This window comes from Marmota monax, unplaced genomic scaffold (assembly GCF_021218885.2).
Source record: "Marmota monax isolate L192 unplaced genomic scaffold, Marmota_monax_Labrador192_F-V1.1 WCK01_AAM20220418_F8-fsc00006, whole genome shotgun sequence".
Classification (NCBI taxonomy): domain Eukaryota; kingdom Metazoa; phylum Chordata; class Mammalia; order Rodentia; family Sciuridae; genus Marmota; species Marmota monax.
This window is the reverse complement of record NW_026693712.1, coordinates 9,555,156-9,577,355: the sequence shown is the minus strand read 5'-3', so window position 1 is coordinate 9,577,355 and position 22,200 is coordinate 9,555,156. Positions and strand designations below refer to the sequence as shown.

Sequence of the window (22,200 nt, the reverse complement as noted above, 5' to 3'; positions counted from 1 at the left end):
CAGGCACTTTGATCTTGGACTTCCAGCCTCCAGAACTGGGAGAGATAAATGTCTACTGTTCAAGCCACTCAGTCTATGATTATTTTTTATGGCAGCTCAAGCTGACTATGACACTCTCCAAGATGGGGACAGAAGAAAGGATACCATGGCAGAGGTGCAGTGGAGAGCATGGGGACAGGGGGCCATCAGGAGGTAGACCACAGGGAGCACCCATCTATCCATCCTATGCAGAGATGTGTGCCAGATGCCGCGTGGGGGTGAGTTTGTGTAATCCCTGCACTCCAAGAGCTTGCAGATGTGTTGAGGATCTGCACACCTAAAAACACAAGCTCTGGAGGAAAGGGGGTCCATTCTTGGGGATGACAATGTGGACCTGGGAGGTCAGGAGGGTTTCACTGATGAAGTGTCCTTTGAGCTGACAACTATAGGATGTGAATCCATTAACTTGGTAGCGACAGAATGAAGGAAAAATTCTAGATGAATTCTAGGCAAAGAGAATGCTTGGAGCCAGAGGCCTGGTGAAGGGAGCCTGGCACTGTCAGAGCAGTGGGAGGAGCTCGGTGAGCAGGAGGGAGCGATGGGAGAGGAGCCCCAGTGATGTGCAGGTGCAGCCTAAGCAGGGCCTGGGCAGAGGGAGGGGCAGGTCTGCATCTTCAGGGCAATAGGAAAAGGTACTGAACATTTGAGCAGAAGAGTGACACAGTCAGATTTGCAAAATTCCTGCAGAAGGGACTGAACATACTTGGAGAGCCCAGCAAAACAGTCATTGCAAAGTCTGGGCAAGACATGGAGGTGGTGATAGAAGTGTCCAGGTAGACATGGCATCTAAGACGGAAGTTCAGCTAGGCACAGTGGCACATGCCTGCAATCCCAAAGAGTCACAGAAGAATTACAAATTTAAGGTCAGCCTCAGCATCTTATAGAGAGACCCTGTCTCCAAACAAGAAAAGTCTGGAGATGTAGCTCAGGGATAAAGCACTTGCCTAGCATGTCTGCAAGGCCCTGGGTTCAATCCCCAGTACTTAGGGGGAAAATAAAGAATAAAAGCTGGAATTAAGTAAAGACACTAAAGGGCTTGGAGATGCCTGGGCAGCCACACTCTTTCTCTAGAGTTCCTGGGCAACCTGGCCCAAGACTAAACACGTTGAAGTAGGGCGACCAACACGAGAAACTGCTGTGCAAGAGTCCAGCGGCTGTCCATTGGTTCCTGACACATCAAGGGGTCAGGCGTGGACGTCAGACCACAGGAAGCTCATGACATGAGCACTCTGAGATAAAGCACTGGAAGGACCACTGGGGTTTCCTCTCGTAAAACCAAGACTACAGATCAAGGGATCTCTGAAATAAGAAGGTTTATTGAGCCATGACAGATGTTAGCCAGGAAAAGGGTTAGGTTCTGGGACAAGTTCCCACAACTACCAGCAGCAGCTGGAAAAATGTCTGTAGCCAGAGTAAAGAGTATTTTTTTTTAAATTTGGGGGATTGAAAGCTCTATAACCCACATGGGCTAGAGATAAGAGGGGTGGGCAATGTGAAGTGGGTAAATTTGGAAATAGAATAGTCTGCACGGAGATGCACTTGCTTCTCACTTGGGGATATAAGCAGAATGTGATGGCACCTTCAAGGTCATTCTCCCAAGGTTTTGAGTTATGGTTTCAATATATGTAGGAACACAGAATAGATAGGGTTTGCTTGTTTTTCGGCTGCACTGAGGATAGAGTCCAGGGACATTTTACTTGTGAGCTTTATCCCCAGCCTCTTTTATTTCCTTTTATTTATTTTGAGACAAGGTTTCTCTAAGCTGCCCAGGCTGGCCTCAGACTTTCAATTCTCTTGCCTCAGCCTCCAGAATCACTGGGATTCCAGGTGTGCACCCCCACACCTGGTTAGCAACATGGAGTAGGTATTTTGTTGTTGTTGCTGATTTGGCTGAAGTTGTTAGCTGAATAGTTTCTCTTACCTCTCCTCTCCCCCGTCCCTCACCTTGTAACTAAATTTAGGACATCTCAGAATGTTTCTGTTTATCACAATTCGATTCAATCCCAACGCTAACTACCGGGAGTTATACTCCATGGGTATAAGGGCTCAGGCCTTGAAGCCCACCCTTACTTCAGAGGCTGGCTGTGTGTCACATCCCAGGTCACCACGTATCTGTCTCTCTTGGCTACCATGTTGGGATGATGAGATCTCCATAATCCTCTTTCAGGTTCAATGATTTTTCTGGATCGACTCACAGAACTCATGGAAACACTTTACTTCTCCTTTCCAGTTTACTTTGAGGGACGGATTTCAGGAAAAGCCAGATGACAGATGCGGGGCAGAAGAAGGGGAGCACGCAGACATGCCAGCCTCTGTGTGCCTGCCAAGCCAGAAGTTCTCCAAACTCCCAGGTACAGAGGTTTTCCTGAAGGTTTTCTCACACAGGCATGATGGCTTACACCACGAGCCATGGAGGATGACTCCATTTCTAGCCTGTCCCCTCCCTAGAGGTTGGAGGCAGGGCTGACACACCAAGTTCTAACAAAGGCCTGGTCTTTCTGGTGACCAGCCCCCATCATGAAGTTACCTAGGGTCTTGCCAAGAGTGACCTCATTAGAACAAAAGATACTCCCATCACTCAGGAAATTCCAAGGGTCTGATGAACTCTGTGTGAGGAACTGGGGACAAAGGCCAAATGCATATGTCTTATTATATGACAGGAAGTGCCTACCACCACCTTCTACCTAAGCAATGCTGCAGAACACTCCACCTACCCCCAGCTCAAAAATCCACAAAATATGTACTGTCAGGGGAGAGACTGTGGGACACAGAAAAAGATATGCTGAGTTTCAAAAGAGAAGTGCCCATGAACTGCTAGAATGCAGAAATGCCCAGAAACCCTAGAACCTTGGAGATGCAAAACCCAGCTCTCATCCTTGATCTACACCCTTGATTGCAAAATGTAACATGATTCAAGGGCAATGCACAAGCACAGGGAATATTGGCGTGTGGAGATCAGGCCATGCTCTGCTCTGAGTTCCAATCATGTTAATAAGAATGACCACGTCTGAATTTATCATATCAATCAGAATCACATGGATGGAGGGGCTTATTAGACTCATACTGGGAAAACCAGGTCCATGAGCTGGGCCATTATCTTCTTTGAGCAGCTGAAGACCTGCGGCTCAGGTGAAGTAAACAATTCAAGGTCAGGCAACCAATACAGTGAGAGCCAAGACTGGAACCCAGGCTGTCTGGCACCAAAGCCCCCAGTGTATGACTGTCCCATTCTACCCGGGACAAAAGCAGTTCTAATTATACAACTAATGGATGGACCCCAAACTGCTCTATAGAGTGCTTCTCAGGAGATAATCAACAGTCACCCCTGGGGAGGAGGGGCTGTTCCTGGCCTCTAGTAGGAGAGACCAGGGATGCTGCTCAGCATCCCACCAGCCCCCACAGCAAAGAGTTATTGGCCCCAAATGTCCACCGTGCTGAGGTTGCAAAACCCTGCTTTCTAGATCTTCAGCATTTTGAACATGCTTAGCTTGAACATTTTTGAAAAGTGCTTACCTTCTTGTACCTCTTAAACTATTTTATCACAGGTTCAAATATTTACCAAGGGTCTAATTTATGCCCTTTATGCCATATTATAAATACTGACATTTAAAAATAAAACTGTTACATCAGTGAGTGTGATTGTGTGCGTGTGCGTGTGTGTGTCGGGGGGGGGGGCGGTACAAGGGATTGAGCTCAAGGGTGCTTTACCACTGAGCTACATCCTTATCCCTTTTTATTTTTTATTTTGAGACAGGATCTCTTTAAGTTGCCGTGGCTGGCCCTAAACTTGAGATCCTCCTGGCACTGAGATTTCAGGCAAGCACCACCATGCACAGCTACATCATTCTTTAGGTCCAAAGGAATCTAAAGAGCACAGCAATTTGATAATAAACCCATCATCCATGGTTTAAAAAAAATATATATATATATATATATATATATATATATATATATATATATATATACACACACACACACAAGGTCTTCTCTGTAAACTCACAGTTCTACTTGACCTCCCCCTTAGAATTTGATCCTGATATTGTGTGTGTACATTCGTATGGATGTGTGTGTCTGCCTGTATGTATGCAAACATATGCCAGAGAATCTTTCACTGATACCCTTTCACACTTATCTGTAACTGAATACATTCATTAGTTGAAATTATATAATTAAGATTGTTTTCTTTGACAATAAGCCTTTAAGTGTTCAGAATTTTTCTTTTGTTATTACAAAATTAATAAAAAAATCACCAAAATATATTTTCTATTCCTATAATAATTATTAAAACTCAAAACTAGTTTGTTTTTAGGAATTTATCTTTTAATGAGATAGGATTTTCTTTTTTTTTCTATACTGAGGATTGAACCCACCGGGGCTACCAACCACTGAGCTATATCCCAGGCTTTTCACTGATTTGAGACAGGGGTCTCCCTAAGTTGCCTTGGCTGCCCTCTAACTTGGAATCCTCCTGTCTCAGCCTCCATTGTCAGTGGGATTACAGGCGTGAGTCACTGTTCCCTGCAGGACACAGTTATTTTTTAACAATCAATTAAGTAATGAACATTTCTTATTGCTAGACTGAATCAGCATCTATTTTATGCCCATTTTTCATTTTTATAAGTGTAAGTACTTAAAACCCCTGAAAATGGAGTTTAGTTATAACAACATCACTCAATTCTTTGAATTCTTCCAAGTAAACTGTTAAAAAATTATACTGTGATCATTATGTTGAATGACCTATCAGCTGACAATTCAATTATGTTTTCCTTCCATTTAATTGAAAGAAAGCTTAAGAATCTTTTATTTCTTCAATTTCTGGGAAGCACGCCATAAAGATTTAGCCAAGACTTTTCATATGACACCCCTGACATTTTCTCAGCAATACTTGGGTTAGCTGTAGACACTGAGAATGGGTTAGATAAATTAAAAATGTTAATTTTAATATATATTTGCAGTGCTTTTTAATAAAATGCTTTTATCTTATGATGCGTTTCAATTGTGTTTTCTTCAAGACTTGGAAGCTGCAGGTTTCACTTATTTAATTTATTAAAATGTTTGCCATCCAATGTCATAGGAAATGCCAGCCTTTCGCTGTCACTAAAGCAACCAGATCAGGCTTGTTTCTCTCAGAAAGAAGTTGACTTTATTTTTCAACTCAAATAAGCATGTTAGAGTGTGTCCCAATGATACTCACTTTATCTTTTTTTTAAGTTTTTTCATTTATTTTCTTTTCTATTTTTAATTCTAAGGAAGGTAGAGATAGATAGATGAACAGGTTTATAGGTAAATTAGATAGACAGACATGAAGACAGAAGATAGAAGAGAGATAGTGGTGGCATATACTTAAAGGGGAATTTGTATCCTGGGTCTTCCTCTTCCTAGCTTTCTGCTTCCTGGCCACCGTGAGGTGAACGGGCCTCCCCTGCCATGCAATACTACATGATATATTTTGCCACTACAGCTGCAAAGCAACAGATCCAAGAGATCATGGACTAAAACCTCTGAAACCATGAACCAAAAACCAAAGCCTTTCCTCTTTTTTAGTTGATTATCTCAGGTATTTGGTTACAGTAACAGAAAGCTGACTAAGACAGACAGCTATAGAATGTAGATAGAAGTCTGTATAAAATCAGGAGCTGCCACCTTCAGTACTTATTCTGATGTGCCTTTGCTCTAATATTATGGTCCCTGGGCAGTGATATATTTTCTGAAAGAATTATGATTATTAAAGGAACTATGATTTTAAATGAAAGATGCTGCCAACTCATCGTATATCCCAGGACAAAATCCTCCATTCTCAATACCTTGTTTTGCTTTTAAAACAACAAAAAACTTTAGGCTGGGTGCATGTCTATAATCCCAGCAATTCCGGAGGCTGAGGTAGGAGGATCACAAGTTTGAAACAGCTTCAGCAACTTACTGAGACCCTAAGCAACTTGGCAAGATCCTGTCTCAAAATAAAAGATAAAAAGGGTTGGGTATGTAGCTCAGTGGTAAAGTACTCCTGGGTTTAATCCCCAGTACAAAAAAAGAAACCTTTAAATTAAATTAAAATTTTTAAAAGTCACCAATATTTCAAAGAATACCTCTGTTTTGATGACCCAAAGATTTTTGCACTGGGCCAATACACTACAAGAAAGGGTGAAATGAAGGCTTATCATGTGGCTAGGTGGTGGAACACTTGCTTGGCATGCTTGCAGGCCCTGGGTTCCATTCCTCGTATTACCACCTAGTATCACCTATCTTCTTTTGTTAAAGTGGGAGGAGAAGGAATGCCCCACCCACTGTGCGTCTGCATTCTCCAGGTGATTAGTATTAAGAAAGAACACTGATTCCCTTAAAGCTATTGATGCCCATTCATGTTTGGGAGATTTGGGGTTCCCTTGGGAACACGTGCGTCTCAGCCTGAAGACTCCTGCTTAAGACTATCTTGCCTTTTACAACCGAAGTCCTGCTCCTGGCTTTTGAAAAAAATTGAACATCACATCTTTTATATGATATCATTTGTTTGCAAAGGTTGTATGACATTCCATTGTATGAAAGCACTGTCACTTCTGTAACTTGGGTACCAGTTGTGTACCAGGTTGTTTTCAATATTTTCTGGGAACACAAATCATGTGTGCGTACATATATACATATTTTTAGATATATATTTTATGTATATGTATACACACACAGAGACACTCAGACACACACACACACATATATTTACTTTTTTTTCTTAAGATACTTGGTATCGAACCCAGGGGTACTTAGCCACTATGCCACCTCTCCAGCTCTTTTTATTTTTAAAGTTGAGACAGGGGCTCCCTAAATTGCTTAGAGCCTCACTAAGTTGTTAAGGCAGGCCTCAAACTTCTGATCCTCCTGCCTCAGCCTCTTGAGTTGCTGGGATTATAGGTGTGTACCACCACACCTGGTGTGTATGCACTCTTTGGTGCACATGTAGGAGAATGCCTGGTGGGGAAATATGTGGGACTGAAGGGTTGAAGAGTAGGGTCATTTGCAATTTTGATGGTAATGTTCAGTTGTCCTCCATAAGGACTATGCCTCTGTATACTTCCACCATAGTGAATGAGATCGCTTGTTTCCCCTGGCTCTGGCCAACACAGTGGGTTAAATATTTTCATCTTTGCCAAGAGGAGGGGCGAGAAATTGCAACTTGCTGCAGTTCTGTTTTGAACTTCTCTGGAGTAAGGTCATCATTTTTCATTGGTTTTTTTCATCCCTCTGAAAATAAGTTTTCTGGAAACATCTGTTCATGTCTTTTGTCCATTTTTGATTGGGTTAATCTTTCTTGAATTGTATTAACACTTTGCTGAGGAGATGAGTTCTTTTTTTTTTTTTTCTGTCAGAAGTGTTGCAATGTTTTCTACAGCCTATCACGTGCCTTGTGACTTTGGCCTTGAATTTCTGTGTTGTGCAGAAATTCTTAATTTTTATGCCATCAAATCTATCCACCTATTTTTATGATGTGAATTTTAGTCCGTACTTAGGAAAACGCTCTCTGAAATTATTCTTTTTAATTCTCTCATACTTTCCCCATCCTGTCTCTCTCTTTCCCTTATTATTTAAAAATTCTTTATTTGTCTGGAATTTACTTTGTTGTACAGGCCACCCAGTTGTCCCAGTGCCCTTTAAGATCTTATGCTTTCTCCGTCGGTAGGAGATCCGCTTTTAGCACACGCGTGGTCTTTCAAGCGTGTTCCATTGACCTGACAACTAACCATGCCTAGGACCGACCTGCCTTATTACTGCTCTAGTTCAGAATTTTCTGATGATTTCTGCATACATATTCCTCATGAGAGTTTTGGAATCAGCTTCCTAATTCCTCCAAAGCACAGTAGGTATTTTTCTTGGAATCACTTTAAATGAATACCTAATTAGGAGAACAGATAATTTTTCCCAATCTTACAATGGATTCAATTCTTTGCTGGACCATTTTGAAATGTCTGATGGGACAGCTCCTGGTCTTCCTGGGAACAGTCCCAACCTGAATCTGCACCCTTGTTGAGTAGGACCCGGTCATGCTGCTCCCCAGGATCAGGGGACCTTTCTAGAGGCCTGACTGGACAGCTAAAGGGCCGCAGCAGGAGCATCTTGGCCCTCCTTTCCCTGTCCCAGTGGCTGTCTCTCCTCTGTACAGAAATTTGCAGTGCTGTGACTTAATCACAGCTCACTTCCACAGAAAGATCAGGGGATGAATAAACAAGGAAATGCTTCCTTGGGACCTGGTGATCCTCCCTTGAGACCCTTCTTGATTACCAACATCATTGCTGTGAACCCATCAAAGAAAAGCAGGAACCATTTGGCCTGGGCTACATATTTGCAAAAAGACCACAGATTTATACTTTTCACCTCATCATCAATCGAGATGAATCACAGAAGCACTTTGTGAGAATTGAAAGGAGATACACAAACTGAAATGCATGCACTATAAATTTTATTCAAAACATAAAACTAATTTGTGGATAGCACAACAATATGGTGGGACATTATCATATATAAAGGAACACCTAAAACATTAAATCTATATATTTTATTTATTTTTTTGGTACAGGGTATTGAACCCAGGGTGCTTTACCACTGAGTTACATCCCCAACCCTTTTTATTTTTTAATTTGAGACAGGGTCTCACTAAGTTGCTCATGGACTCTGTTGAGGCTCACTTTGAACTTGCAATCCTCCTGCCTCAGCCTCCTGAGCAGTTGGGTGGGATTATAGGCATGTGCCACTCTGCCTGGCTCAAGCCTACATATTTTAAGTGACACATAGCTATCACACAAACCATCGATAGAATAGTATTTTTGTTGTTGTTTTATCAAAACTTGAAAGTTATATCACTTTGCCACCCAAATCCTGTATTTTACACTTTTTGTGTACAGAGAAATAAATGATGTGGTTTCTTATATTTTTAGTGCTAAAATAAAGACTAAACCTCTATTATAACTTGTGCTATTTGGTTTGGGAATAACTGCCCCCTCCCCAATATACTGGAGGCCTCCAAAATGGAAGATGTCCCAGATCTTTTAAAAGCAGCAAGATCTACCAATGCAGCCTCCCACCTCACGACCCTAGCTGTCGAGGGTCAGGGCTTAGCCCCGTTTCAACTCACATAACAATTTCCTTTCGCGTCTGCTCCAACATCATGTACTGTGTCCATTCCTGTTCATTTTCATATGTCTTAGACTGATCCACGATCTTCTGGAACATCGTCCTCTTCCTACGAAACACATCAGCTTTTTAAAGGAAGCAAGTCTTAGGTTAAGACATACCTGTGCTGCTAACACTTCTCATTTCAGATGGGGACTGATGAAATCGACACACTTAGCCAAACTAGAACAATGGCTGGGAGTGAAGACAGGCTCTAACTGTGCCGATTTGCTATTGGATTTTAGCAAATCTCCTACCCTGGGTCTCAGTTTCCCCATCCACAGGATGAGAGGAATGATAACTCACAGGGCTATAGTGTTGAGCCTGGCACATAATAAAGATCAATTGGAACTATGTTTGTTATTGTTTTCATAATCATTGGTCTTCTTGTTATTAAAGTGAGAAAAAAATACCAACTTGAAATACAGGGCGAGGTCCGTGGCAATGATTGCGATGTCCATCATGTGGATTGCGTGCTCATGCTGTCGGCGGTTGAGGTTTTGAAAGATATTCAGGCTCTAAAGAGAAAACCAGCGGGGAGATATGAGAAACGATGCTGGCTGTAGTAAGCCACCTCCCAGTGGTCACCTTAGATGGCGGGAGTTCGTGGCAGCCTAGGCCAATGCAAGAAGGCTGCCTGGGTGCGCTCAGGCTTCTTCTGAGATGAGGCCTCAGCCCCGTCCTACCTCATCTCTCAGCAGTGTCTTGCCAAACTCCAAGTGATGTCTTTCCAAGATGGAGGACCCATGGAGCTTGGCCAGTGGGTTCTGGGATCTGAGAGAGAAAGAGAAAGAAAAAGAGGGAGGGAGGTTAAATCAACATGGAAGGGTCAAGATGGAGGTTAAGGACTTTATTATCCAGTCCCAACACCTCTAAATCTGCAAGTAGAACGGCTGAAGTTCAAGATTGAGAAGGATTCTGCACGGGTCCTTGCACAGTGAGACGAGGGAAAATTAGGACCAAACACCAAATCTCTTGGCTCTGTCTTTAGCTTTTCTCCACAAGTGATTCTGACCTAGTCTGGCTCATGGACTCTTTAGGGAATTTGCTGAGCAGTGTAGACCCTTACCCTCAGAAAAAGTAACAAACCCATATCATACCACACACAGCTACAGAGATTTATGGATCCCCTGAAGCCATCCATTCATCCTGGCACGGGCCATGCTTTGAAGATCAGCAAAGCCCTAGTCCTCCATTCGTAAGGGGAAGCCACTGAATTCCCTCCAGCAGTGTGTTTGTTCGTTTTTTAAGTGTAATAAATATTTGTTGAACACTTACTATGCGATGAGCACTACACTCCATACTTGGATTCCCACAGTGTAAACTGTAAACACAACCTTCACCCTTGGAGCAGCGTGGACTATTGAAAAAACTCAGAAGAATGAATCCTAGTGCTTATTAGTGAGTTACAGGCCTCCATTTCTGCATCAGTGTCATGGGGATAACACTAGCCCCTACTCTGTCCAGCCCATGTGGTGATCAGAAGGATCCAATGAGACCAGTTCAAGGACTGTGCTTCAGAGGCAGGCTGGAATATAAGCACTATGAGGACAGGCACTGTGTGTTCTGCTCACCATGGTACTTCCTTTGGCCAGCGTAGTTCACCAACTACATGAGAAGCATTATGAATACACGTGAACAAATGAACATTATCGGTTACTAACATCTTGGCTCAAACTAGGACGGGGAGGAGAGAGTGCGGGAGTTAATGTCCTAGTTTCCTATTGCTGTTGTAACAAACTGCCCCAGACTTAATGTCTGAAAACAGTAAAAATGGATTATCTTTCAGATTTGGAGTTCAGAAGTCTAAAGTAGTCCACAGGGTGGTCTCCTTCTGGAGACCCTAGGGGAGAATCTTCTCTCCTCTCTGACCTTCTGCCTCCCTCTTACAAGAACCCTTTGGACTCTAAGGGGTCCATCTAGACCATTCCTATACCTCAAGTTCCTTTACCACATCAGCCAAGTCCCCCTCCCACCTTTTCTTTTTCCCCCAGCCCTAGGGATTAAATCCAGGTCCTTGCACAAGCTAACTGACTTCCGACCCTTTAAAAAACTTAATTTTGACCCAGAGTCTCACTAAGTTGCCCAGGCTGGCCTCAAACTTGCAATTCTCCACTGAGTTGCCTCAGTGTCCCAAGTCACTGTGGTAACAGGCGTGAGCCACCGCACCTGGCTGCAAGTCTGTTTTGAATGTAAGTCAACATAACATATTTCCGTGCTCTGGGGTTTGGGATGTGAACGTCTTTAGGAGGCCATTATTCTGTCTATCATAGGAGTAGAGCTGGATCCCAAGGGCAAAAGGAAGTGGGAAGATGTGGACAGTGGGCCTTTTCCTTGGTCACCCAGCCTGAGGACCATAAAGACCTAGGTGATAAATCCTGGGATGAGGGTTGGGGAGGGGCGGGGAGCCAGTAAGGGCTAACTCACTTCATCTGGTAGAGGTTGTTGGTGCCTCTGTGGTCAATGTCATGGCAGAAGGCAGCAGTGACCATGGCAAGGGCCTCTAGGTCCGTGAAGTATCGCTTCAGCTTTCCTGTCTGGAAGGACAATCAGAGGTACAAGTCACTCCTGTGTTGTGGGGGGCTGGAAGCAGGGCTGAGAGGGCAGATTGGGGGAAAGCCTGGCGCTGACCGACATGGTTCTGACCTTGAGGTGAGCAGAGCTTTACCACAGGCTGAGTTTTCCAGGAAGTTGGACTTTCCATACTGAAACTGGGATGATCCCAGGCAAACAGGGAGAGCTGGCCACTTATTACTAGGTGACCTTAGCTGGGTTCATGCGCCTCTGGGCCTCAGTATCCCAATCTGCACAGTGGGGGTAGAGGATGTTGCTCTGGATGATTTTTGAGAAACTTGGAACTATCAGGTTTCAGGATTTGGAAAGTTTATGAACGTGGCCAGATGGGTAAAGCAAACCTCCCAAACCTGGTCTACTGGTTTAAGCACAGCCCGGAGGAATCCTCCTTTCCTGAGGCTTCTCCACATAGTTAACCCTTGTTCCTGCTGGTGCTGGAGAAGAGGCTGGAGAAGGGTTGGGGAAGGGTTCTGGAGAGGCAATGCTGAATTTGATCCTACGGAATAAACCAGATCTAAGCTGTGTCCTTGTCACCTCTGGCAGTGGCCTGGCTAGAATGCCTACCTCTGGGTTCCAGTACCTGCTCTGACCTGACATTTCCAGCCCTGAAGGGAAAGGAATGAGGACAGGGAATGTGAGCCCAAGCAGACTTGTGTCATGCCCTGCATGGGGAACGCTTTCCAATGAAAGATAAAGGGCTGGAACCCTTTGAGCCCAAAGTACTGATACAAATGCATGAAGGTCTGTCCCCCAGAGGGTACAGTAGCACTGTTTGTCACAGCAAAGATTGAAAACAATGTCCACACCCACAATTGGGTGCTGGGTGAAGAAATCATGGTATATTTAAACAACAACAACAAAAAAAACCAGCCCTATCTCTGCATCTGTGGGCTCCACATCTGTGGATTCAATCACCTACAGACCAAAAATATGTATTTTTAAAAATCTGTCTGTACTAAACATATACTAACTTTTTTCTGTAGTTGTTCCCTAAACATTACAACATAATAACTATTTTTAATATCATTTTTTTTTCTTTTGTTTCTCTTTCTTTCTTTCTTGGTACTGAAAATTGAACCCAGGGGCACTTAACCACTGAGCCCATCCCCAGCCCTTTTTATATTTTATTTTCAGACACATTCTCATAAGTTGCTTAGGGCCTTGCTATGTTACTGAGGCTGGCCTGGAACTTGTGATCCTCCTGCCTCAGCCTCCTAAATTGCTGGAATTACAGGCACACACCACTATGCCCAGCCACTTACATTTCCATTTTTGTTGAGAGCCACAGCTGAAGGGGCCCCAGCAAACTTTCAGACTGCCAGCTGATGATTGGCTCACAGCGCCCCAGCAACATCTAGCTGATTGGCTCCTCTGCGGTGATGCTCATTGGGCTGTTTCCCTGCCCTTTCAGACCAGGGAGCTGCTCATTGGGGGACTTTTTTGGCTCCGCCCACACGACCCAGCCAATCGGCCTCAAGAGCAGGAGGATTGTGGGAGGTGGAGAGGCTTGAGGTTGAGAGAGAGGCTTGTGGGAAGCCTGTGGTGGCAGGTGGGCTCTGAGGGTTTTTCTCAGGAGCAGTTTTGTTTGGCGTGTGTGGTTCTAATCATTTCTTTTGACAAGTGGCTCCTGAATTGTGCCCAGCCAGACTGCGGCACATTTTATTAGGTACTAAATGTGATCTAGAGATGATTTAATGTATATAAGAGGATTGTGCAGCTTATATGGAAATACTATGCCATTATATAAGGGACTTGAGCATCTGCAGATTTTAGTATGTGTGGGGAGGAGAGTCCTAGAAAAAAAAAAAAAAACCCATGGATATCAAGGATGACTGTTTTATGCAGCTGTAAAATTAAAACATGGATGAACCTTGAAGACATTAAGCCAGAGAGAAAAGAATAAATACTGTGTGATTCCACTACATGAAGGCCTAGAGTAGTCAAATTCATAGAGATAGGAAACAGAATAGGGGCTATCAGGGACTGCAGAATAGAGAGAGTTGCAGTTATTATTTAATGGGTATAGAGTTTGAAACAATGAAAAGTTTTAGTGTACATGTTGTATGACACTGTGAATGTACTTGATGTCTCTGAATCATACATGCAAAATTGATTAAAATGGTAAAATTGGTGTGTTGCATATAATAGAAAATGTGTTTTATATGTATGTATGCATATATAATGAAAGAGTATGATTTACCTATAAAATGGAAGAATGTGATAATATACATTTTCAAATGAAAAACAGAATAATATCCCATTGCTTATAAACAAAATAAATGGTGTGCATGTTTCTGTACGTGTGTGTGTGTGTGTGTGTGTGTATGCAAGTGTATACAAAAAGAAAATTTGGAAGGACTTGTGCTTTGGTTATCTCCAAATAACAGACCAGGATTGGGATAGACTGCAGCTTCCTTTCATGTTGTATTCTCTTCATTTCTTTATTCTTGGGATTCTTTTATGCATGTACTACTTTTGGAATTCTTAAAAGGCAGTAGAGGATAACAATGCTGTCACTGCCATATGGAGTCTGCATGAGGTTGTCCCACGTGACCTGGGCCCACAGCCCAGGCAGATCCTCTCACCCTGCGGACCAGGCCTGCCCTGCTTACCACCAGCAAGGAGAACATGGTCTGTCCCACGTTGAAGCCGTGCCGCCAGTTGTGGTAGGTGATCTTGCGATAGCCCTTACTCAGGGAGTACATGAACCGCACCAGGGCCTGCGAATACACCCATGTCAGCGAGACAGTGCACACCTGCCCAGGTGTCCAGGGCTCTCCATTGCTAGAAGACACTAGGAGGTGGGAACTAGCAACAGATGTGGAAATGCTATGAAAGCACTTTGCTCCATGCTATGAAGATGTCTGTTGTTGCTAGAAACAAAGTAAGAGAGAATCATCCCCCTTATCCCGCGGGTCGAGCGTCCATCAGTGATTCCCAAATTGTGCCTCAGAGAGCAATTGTCCTCAGAGACACAGGTGCTTCACAGCAGCAGCAGCAGCAGCAAAAAAGGGTTCTTTAATCCTGTGGTTCTCCAATTTGTGAGAACATCAAAATTACCTTAGAGGGTTTATTAAAATCGGTTCTAGGGGTGTGTGTGTGTGTGTGTGTATGTGTGTGTGTGTGTGTGTGTATGAGAGAGAGAGATAGAGAGAAACTTCTTAGATGGTGCTGATGTACTCTGAAGCAACACTTTGAGAACCATTACTTAATGAAAGTCTGGGAAACTCTGAAGACCATGCATACCTCCCATCCCACTGTCTTAGCCAGTCCCCATCACCCAGACTCAGTGAACACTCATAAGGAATCCTGCAGGGAAAGAGCCCTGATTAAAATGGATTTAGCCCACGTTTCCCACCCTGGTCAGATATCTATTTTTTCCCTGCCTTCAGAACGCAGTGCTCAGAACCCACTGCAAGAAACCAAAGCTCTGAAGATCCCAAGTTCAGAGGAACAGCGTGTCTCTTTTCTAATAAAAAATTCAACCATGCAACATGACGACTGCTTTAAACCCCAAACACCTGAGGGCACACTCTTTTAAAGGTACTTTACAAATGGAGGGATCTTTATTTATTTTTTTCCTAAGCAAGGGGGAAAAAAAAAAACGGAAAAATCACAGATGTTTGTTTTGATCTCACCTCTTGTGGAATGTGGAATTTCTCCACCACTTTGAGCTCATAATACATCTGTATTCCACATTTCACCAGCTCCAGTTCTGTGAGGGGCAAGTCACTGAAGTGGAATTTATTAATTTCATATTTCTCTACATCTGGCAGCTCTCCCCGCTGAAAAAGGAATGGAGTCAAGGGATTAGGGGATAGGAAGTGTTCCTGGGTCCCCCTGCTACCCACCACCCTGTTTCCATCCTGGGGTCCTGGGAGGATCAGAATAGAGTGGTAGGAACACGCTTTGAAGAGAGTAACGCACACACGCTCAGGAGCACCCTGAGCAGATAACACATCAGGGCCTGTTCTGTGCCAGCTCCTCTTACCAGGATCTCAGTTAGCTCCTCTTCCTCACAATCCCATGGCTCCTTCCCATACACCTCTCTGGTTTTCTGCCAGCCCCAAAACAGGAGAGAAAAAGAAATGTTATTATATTGAAAACTTGATATGCCTCCACTTTTCCATTTCCATTTTTCCCCTTCCTTCAAAGTCTTTGCATCAGAACCACCCACTCAAAGAAACTGCCATTCAACATTCATTGATGAGCATATTCAAAGTCACGGGATTTGGCGCTATGGAGACCTGCATCCAAATTTCAGCTCTGCATTATCAAATGCATTTGAAGCTCAGTTTCTTCACCTATAAAATGGGGATAATTAAAGCCTTTAACCAGTAAGTTAAAATTTGTGCAATCGGACATTGTAGCACATACAGCACATATCAATTGTGCAAGGTAATTTTTTTTTTCTAATTTTTATTATTTTTTTTCCAGTACTGGGGATTGAACCCTAGGGTCCTCTACCACTGAGCTACATCCCAATTCTTTCCTTTTATTTTATTTTACTTTTTAATGTGATAGGGTCTTTCTCAGTTGCAAAGGCTGGCTTCTGACTTGTGATCCTCCCACCTCAGTCTCTCCTGTGGTTGGGATGACAGGTATGTACCACCACCTCCAGCCACAGAGTCATTTTTTAAAAAATATGCACAACTGAATTAAATAATGCATGTAAAGCACTTAGCATGGTATGTGGCACATAGTATGCACCAAAATAAAATAATGCTGCTAATATTTTTATTGTTTTAATTACTGACTGAGAGTAAGAAGGATTTGGCCATGATCCTGGCACTTTCTCTCTGGGTGACTTCTCTCTCTGGGCTTATTCCCTAGATGCCAGAGGAGCAGGGAACCTGGACCCAGTTATTTGTTTCTGATTTCTTGGCTCAGAGTAAAATCTGTTAGCTTTCAACTTAGGCTAAACCTCCATACATATCCATCATTTGACTGAAACTTATGAACTGAGTCAAGCTAACCATGAGGAAAATCATCCAAACTGGATATTTTGTCCTCAGAATTTATCAGATATTGGTATTAAATGATCAATTTGTTACATTATTTTCACAGCTTAAGAAACTTTCTTTGAGAATACTGACCTATGTTTTTTTCAATTTGAGAGGTCTATAAGCCAAGGTCTTGGGAGCTTGGCTGGGCATCATAGCCAATACCACTTGGCTAACTCAGTGTACTATTAAGACCTTGGTCTCTTTAAGACCAAAACCTCAGGAACAATGAATCAACAATTCTCACATATCCTTGAAAGCATTTAGTCCAATTTCCCACTCCAGGGAGCAATGTTCTCTACAGCATCCCTGATACATGCTATCCAATGTCTATGTGGATAACTCTTATGTTGGGGTGCTCATCACCTCCTGAGACAGCCCATTCATGAGAGAAGTGGAGAATTTATTCATTATTATGATAAAGGTTAAGTGAGACCTATTCACAGTCTAGGTGATTTGGGGACAAGTTCTTTCCACTTTGGGGGCCTTGATTTCTTCATTTTTTTACAATAAAGATAGAAATCTTTATCCTGCCCATCTTATGGGACTAATAACTTGAAAGCATCAAAAAAGAGCCCAAATGTGAATTTGCTTTATAAACTGTAAAGTGATAAGGACTCCTTATTCATTATGAACTACTTCTTTGCACACCAAACTCTTCTGTGACTTTCTTGGGTCTTCTGTGAGCTAACCACAGAGTGAGGCTCTGAGAAACTGACCATGGTCCATTGGTCTATATCAGATAAGGCTTCTTCTCATATTAGGGGCTATGTTGGTTGATCTTGTCTCCAGTACAAAGTCAACACTGGATTCAGTGAAAAGTGGAGTTTCTAGAGCTCTTAAGCCAGGGTCAGGCCCCAGATTGAGATAACCCTGCAAGGGATACCTGTCTTCAGGCCACAAAGAGCTGTTAGTACGCACCACCTTCTGGGGACTCATCCATCCGTCATCTGAGGGCTGCCACATCTCTGTGCTAAGCTGGAGAGACATGACTGAGCAAACTCACACCCAAGCTGTGCCTTTGTGGACTTCAAGTCTCACTTCAACTCTGCTAGTCTCTACTAAGGTGAAATCAAGTAAAGAATATTACGCACCAAGATTTTCTGAATTTCTTCATTGTCACACTTTACATGATATTTTACAATGTCTTGGAAAATATCCTTCCGATTTTCAAGTTTGTTCATAGACTCATAGGTGTCAGGATTCAAGACAGACCAGCCCAGGAATTGAGTCAAAGACTGAAAAGAAAGAAAGGAAGAATCAGAGACAGAACACCCAGCTTTGATCCTGACTCTTAGAGCAAGACTCCCTGGGACTCTCTTTACTCAGCTATAACAGGGGTTGTGCGCGGCCCACAATGCAGAGCTGTTGTGAGGACAAGGTAAAACAATGGTGTGAATGCGCCTTCTTAAAGCACTAACAGACATTAAGCATCATTTTTATGTGTAAGAGCTTCACAAAAAGGGACTCTTCTTTGCCACATGGGGACAAGGACTATGTGCAAACTCTGTACTTTCTGCTCAATTTCTCTATGGACCTAAAACTACTCTAAAATATGGTATTTAAAAGCAGAATATGGATCTCTCTGATGACACGTGGGGCAGAAGCGAGAGTGAAGAAGGTGGTGGTCGAGGCTGCCTCAGGTGGCCTTCCTGTCGCAATGTGCAGCTCTGAAAGCCACACCTGGCCGCAAGCAGACTCTGAATCCCAGCTGCAAGGACCTCCCAGCACGCCATACCTCCATGAGGGTCTCATCCATTTCATCAAAGGGCTTCCCATCTTTGCGATTGTAGAACGTGGCCACCCCAACAATTTCTTCCTTCTTGTTCACAATCGGCATTGAAAGGACATTTTTGATCATCCATCCAGAATCATCCAGAGGCTCTTTCTAAAGAGAGGGGCAGATCTTAGGTTCTCTTCTGGGTCTGGGCTGTATAGGCAGCTGTGATGGACTCTGGGCTGTGGTGTGACCCTGATTGGCTGAGAGGGGTTGGCAAGAGGGTGGAGCTTGTTGGATTTTGTATGGATTTAGTATCAGCCACAGAAGCCTGAGCAAACAGCCCATCTGGTGGAGTGCCTGATACAAAACCAGGTAGCCACGTTGTCTCTGTCCCTGTGATCTCAGGGCTGTAGGTGCCTGGCAGTGGACTGTGTACCAGGGATACAGTAATGTGCAGAAACATGCCAGGGAGTGTAGTTCTCTTTCATATATAGGAGAAAACCACAGGGCACTGGCTGGCTTCAGAGAACAATTCTGGGTCAGTTGTGGCGGCACACGCCTGTGATCCCACTTGGAAGGCTGAGGCAGGAGGATCACAAGTACAAGGCCAGTCTCAGCAACTTAGTAAGACCCTGCCTCAAAACAAAAAAAAAATAAATAGCTCTGGGGGTATGGCTCAGTGGTAAAGAGCCGCTGGGTTCAACCCCCAGCACTGAAAAAACAAATGCTGGTGGTTTTCATAATTTTGAATGAATCACCTGGCTATATCCTCTAACTCTTTGCCCTTGGCCTGACTTTCTGTGTAATTTTGGCTTGGAATTTTATTTCCTTAGGCCTTGATTTTCCTACCTACAGATGGGGAAGAGTGTGTGCCTTGCTAAGCAATGAGGTTCTTGGTCAGCTGAGGATGCCTGTGGGGAGCCTTGCTTTCATCATTATCAAACAGAGATAACGTGACTCATTTCTAGATTCTATTTTCACTGATTCATCAATATTTACAATGTACAAGAAACCAAGCTACCAGCTGGGGATACCAAGGCAAGTAAGGCAGATGTTCCTCAGGTGGCTCATCTTCCGTAAAGTAAACCAGCAATGTCACTGCAGTGTGGTATTTTATGGTCCCCTAGGAGCCAGAGGAAAGACAGAAGTCAAGGAAGTAGGTATCTTTCCTGGAGTAGGTATCTTCCATTTCTGAATTGTCAAGATTCTTAAGGTGGTGAGATGATACTTGTTATTTGTATTTGAATAAACTGGAAAGTTAAAAAAAAAAAGCACAGATTTTTCTTGAGTGATTTTTATCTCCTTCTTAATTGTGTCCTGATTGCTAATGATTTGTTTTTCTTATGGTTGGCATGCTCAACCCAAAGAACATTGACAAGACATCTAGAGCTGAGGATGTCAAGAAAGGTAAGAACCAACCCTTCCTTGATCAAAGAAAGCCAATATTATACTGGCAGAAATTAGTCCAAGGCAAAACTAAGGATAATAAAAGATGAAATAAGGGGAAAATAGTAAGAGAGACGAACTCTCCTTTGGTATGCCCTTCCAGGCCCTGTACGATCTGTTTTTTATCCACTTCTCTAGAATCGGCTCCTGCCACACCTTCTCAGTCTCTCACTCAGCAAGTCTCTCACTTGCTGGCCAACGCTATCCCTTCCAGTTATCCGTCTCTTTGCTGCAGCCTTCTCCCCTCTCCTTACTCACAAATAATTTCCTCAAGGACATGTTCCTTGATTTCTCTCAGGTCAGGTCAGGGCTCCTGAGAGTTCCTCTCCACATTCTCTATCCTCTATCTTCCTTCCTTCCTTCCTTTTTTGGTACTGGGGATTGAAGCCATGGGTGCTTAACCACTGAGCCACATCCCCAGCCCTTTTTAAATATTTTATTTAGAGACAGGGTCTCACCAAGTTGCTAAGTGCTTCACTAGGTTGCTGAGGGTGTCTTTGAACTCATGATCCTCCTGCCTCAGCCTCCCGAGCTGCTGGGATTACAAGCCTGTGCCATTGCACCAGGCTAGCCCCTACATTTCTACTGACCATTACTCAGGTGTCTCTCTTATGAGCCCCACGAAGACAACCACCAGGTCTCTCTGTTCCACTATGGTAGCCAGAGTAGATTGTGCCAAAGCCTGGCCCAGAAGATGGCTTCCACCAGCATTTCTTACATGATAAAAGCCAAAGCCGAATGGAATTCTAAACGATATTCCATGCACTTTTCAAAAAGAAATTATACACAGCCACAAAAATCAGAATAAAACTTCATAGAAGTGGTAGCATTTGAGATTGTTACTGAAGGACACGGGGAATTTGGACAGGAGAGGGTGGTGGCTGAGAGAACAGCATAAGTGAAGGTCCTGAGGCCAGAAGGCAAAGAGTGCGAGTGTTGAAATAGAACAAGACCTTGGAATTGGCCCAGCCAGCTCCCTCCCCACCTCCACTGGCACATGGCTTTTTTCCATCCTGGTTTCACTCCATTTAGACGGCTTCCCAAGGAAGCAGGTGGATTCGAATGGAGAAGGAAGTCATGTGACTAAGAGAACAAATCCAAAACGACTTACCTGAAATGCAAAAAGGTCCTCGGCAGGTGCATTCATGATATTGCAAATCTAAAAGCAGTGGAGGGAAGAGGGACTGCCATTAGCCCCGAGGGGCACCTGGTAAAGGGCCTGCTCTTTTCACAAACACCATGTCCTTGCCAACAGCATTCACATTTTTTTTCACAGGTAGCTACACCGGAGATCCTTTTGGATTATTAAGAGAGGATACTGGAAAGAAAAGTCCCCTTGTAAACCTTACTTCTCAGGATTGTCTCCACCTCGAATTATTTCTAAACTTTGCAAAAATTAAGGGTACAAGCTGCCGTACCCTTAATTTCAAGCTTCCAGTCTGAGAGTGCTGCCATCATTTTGCCGTTCCTCTTTTGTTGAGCATTTGGGTTGTATCCAGGTTGCTTTTTCTATATGCAAAACATATTTGATTCATGTACATTTGGGGTTCTGTTTTGCTTTCTTGGGCAGGAAGGCATTTTTCCTTGGGGTAGAAACCTCAAAGTAGAACAAGAAATGGCAGGTGTTGTAATTTGGCTTCTACATTGCTAGATTTCTCTTCCAAAAAGATGAGAATAGAAAAGGAACCAAATGACACTTATCTGATCCCTCCTGCGGCTGGCCGCCGTTGCAGTTGGGTAGTATACATACTGCACCTGCTGAGGGGCGGCTGGCCCTGAGATCCAGCCTGGGCTCTGCTGGCAGAGCCATGCTCCTGACCTCGCTGTAGTCTTCCCTTGAGAAGAGGGCCTGCTTTCACTTCTCAAAAGGCTACTACATGGGCTTGCAGCAACCCTGCCCGTCAACACAGACGTGGACTGTCTGGTGTCAGAGGCTGAGCTGCCCAGATCCTGTCCAAGGACTGCCTACTCACTCTATCATCCTCCTGCCTCTCCTTGGACCTGGTCCGTCCATTCCCATTGTTCTCTCCTGGTCAGCAACCTCTCCGAGGGCCCTTTTCCCTCAGCCCACGAGCTAGCTTGGGTATCTCCCATCCTCAAAATGCTTCCCTCACACAGCGTGGTCTCCATAGCAACCACCCACAGGTACTCTCCCTTTTTCTCTTGCCTTCTCTACCTTTTACTGCACACCACTTCTCAGTGGACCACATGCTAGTTTCTGCCTCCACTTTGCCACCAAATTTGCTTTTATCTGGGCCACCAAGA

General features: G+C 43.7%; 1 protein-coding gene across 2 annotated transcripts in view; it reads right to left on the bottom strand.

The window, feature by feature from the left end:
• Pde6a (phosphodiesterase 6A) overlaps window positions 1-22,200 on the bottom strand; it is a 71,673-nt gene that overhangs the window by 10,404 nt on the left and 39,069 nt on the right. For both annotated transcript variants that reach the window (XM_046460247.2, XM_058584226.1), the window contains 10 exons: window positions 21,047-21,094; window positions 18,508-18,657; window positions 17,864-18,007; window positions 15,758-15,823; window positions 15,405-15,551; window positions 14,379-14,486; window positions 11,620-11,729; window positions 9,879-9,966; window positions 9,610-9,710; window positions 9,155-9,262 (listed from right to left, as the gene is read on the bottom strand). In XM_046460247.2, the coding sequence (XP_046316203.1) occupies window positions 9,155-9,262; window positions 9,610-9,710; window positions 9,879-9,966; window positions 11,620-11,729; window positions 14,379-14,486; window positions 15,405-15,551; window positions 15,758-15,823; window positions 17,864-18,007; window positions 18,508-18,657; window positions 21,047-21,094 (1,070 nt within the window). The remainder of the gene's footprint in view (window positions 1-9,154; window positions 9,263-9,609; window positions 9,711-9,878; window positions 9,967-11,619; window positions 11,730-14,378; window positions 14,487-15,404; window positions 15,552-15,757; window positions 15,824-17,863; window positions 18,008-18,507; window positions 18,658-21,046; window positions 21,095-22,200) is intronic.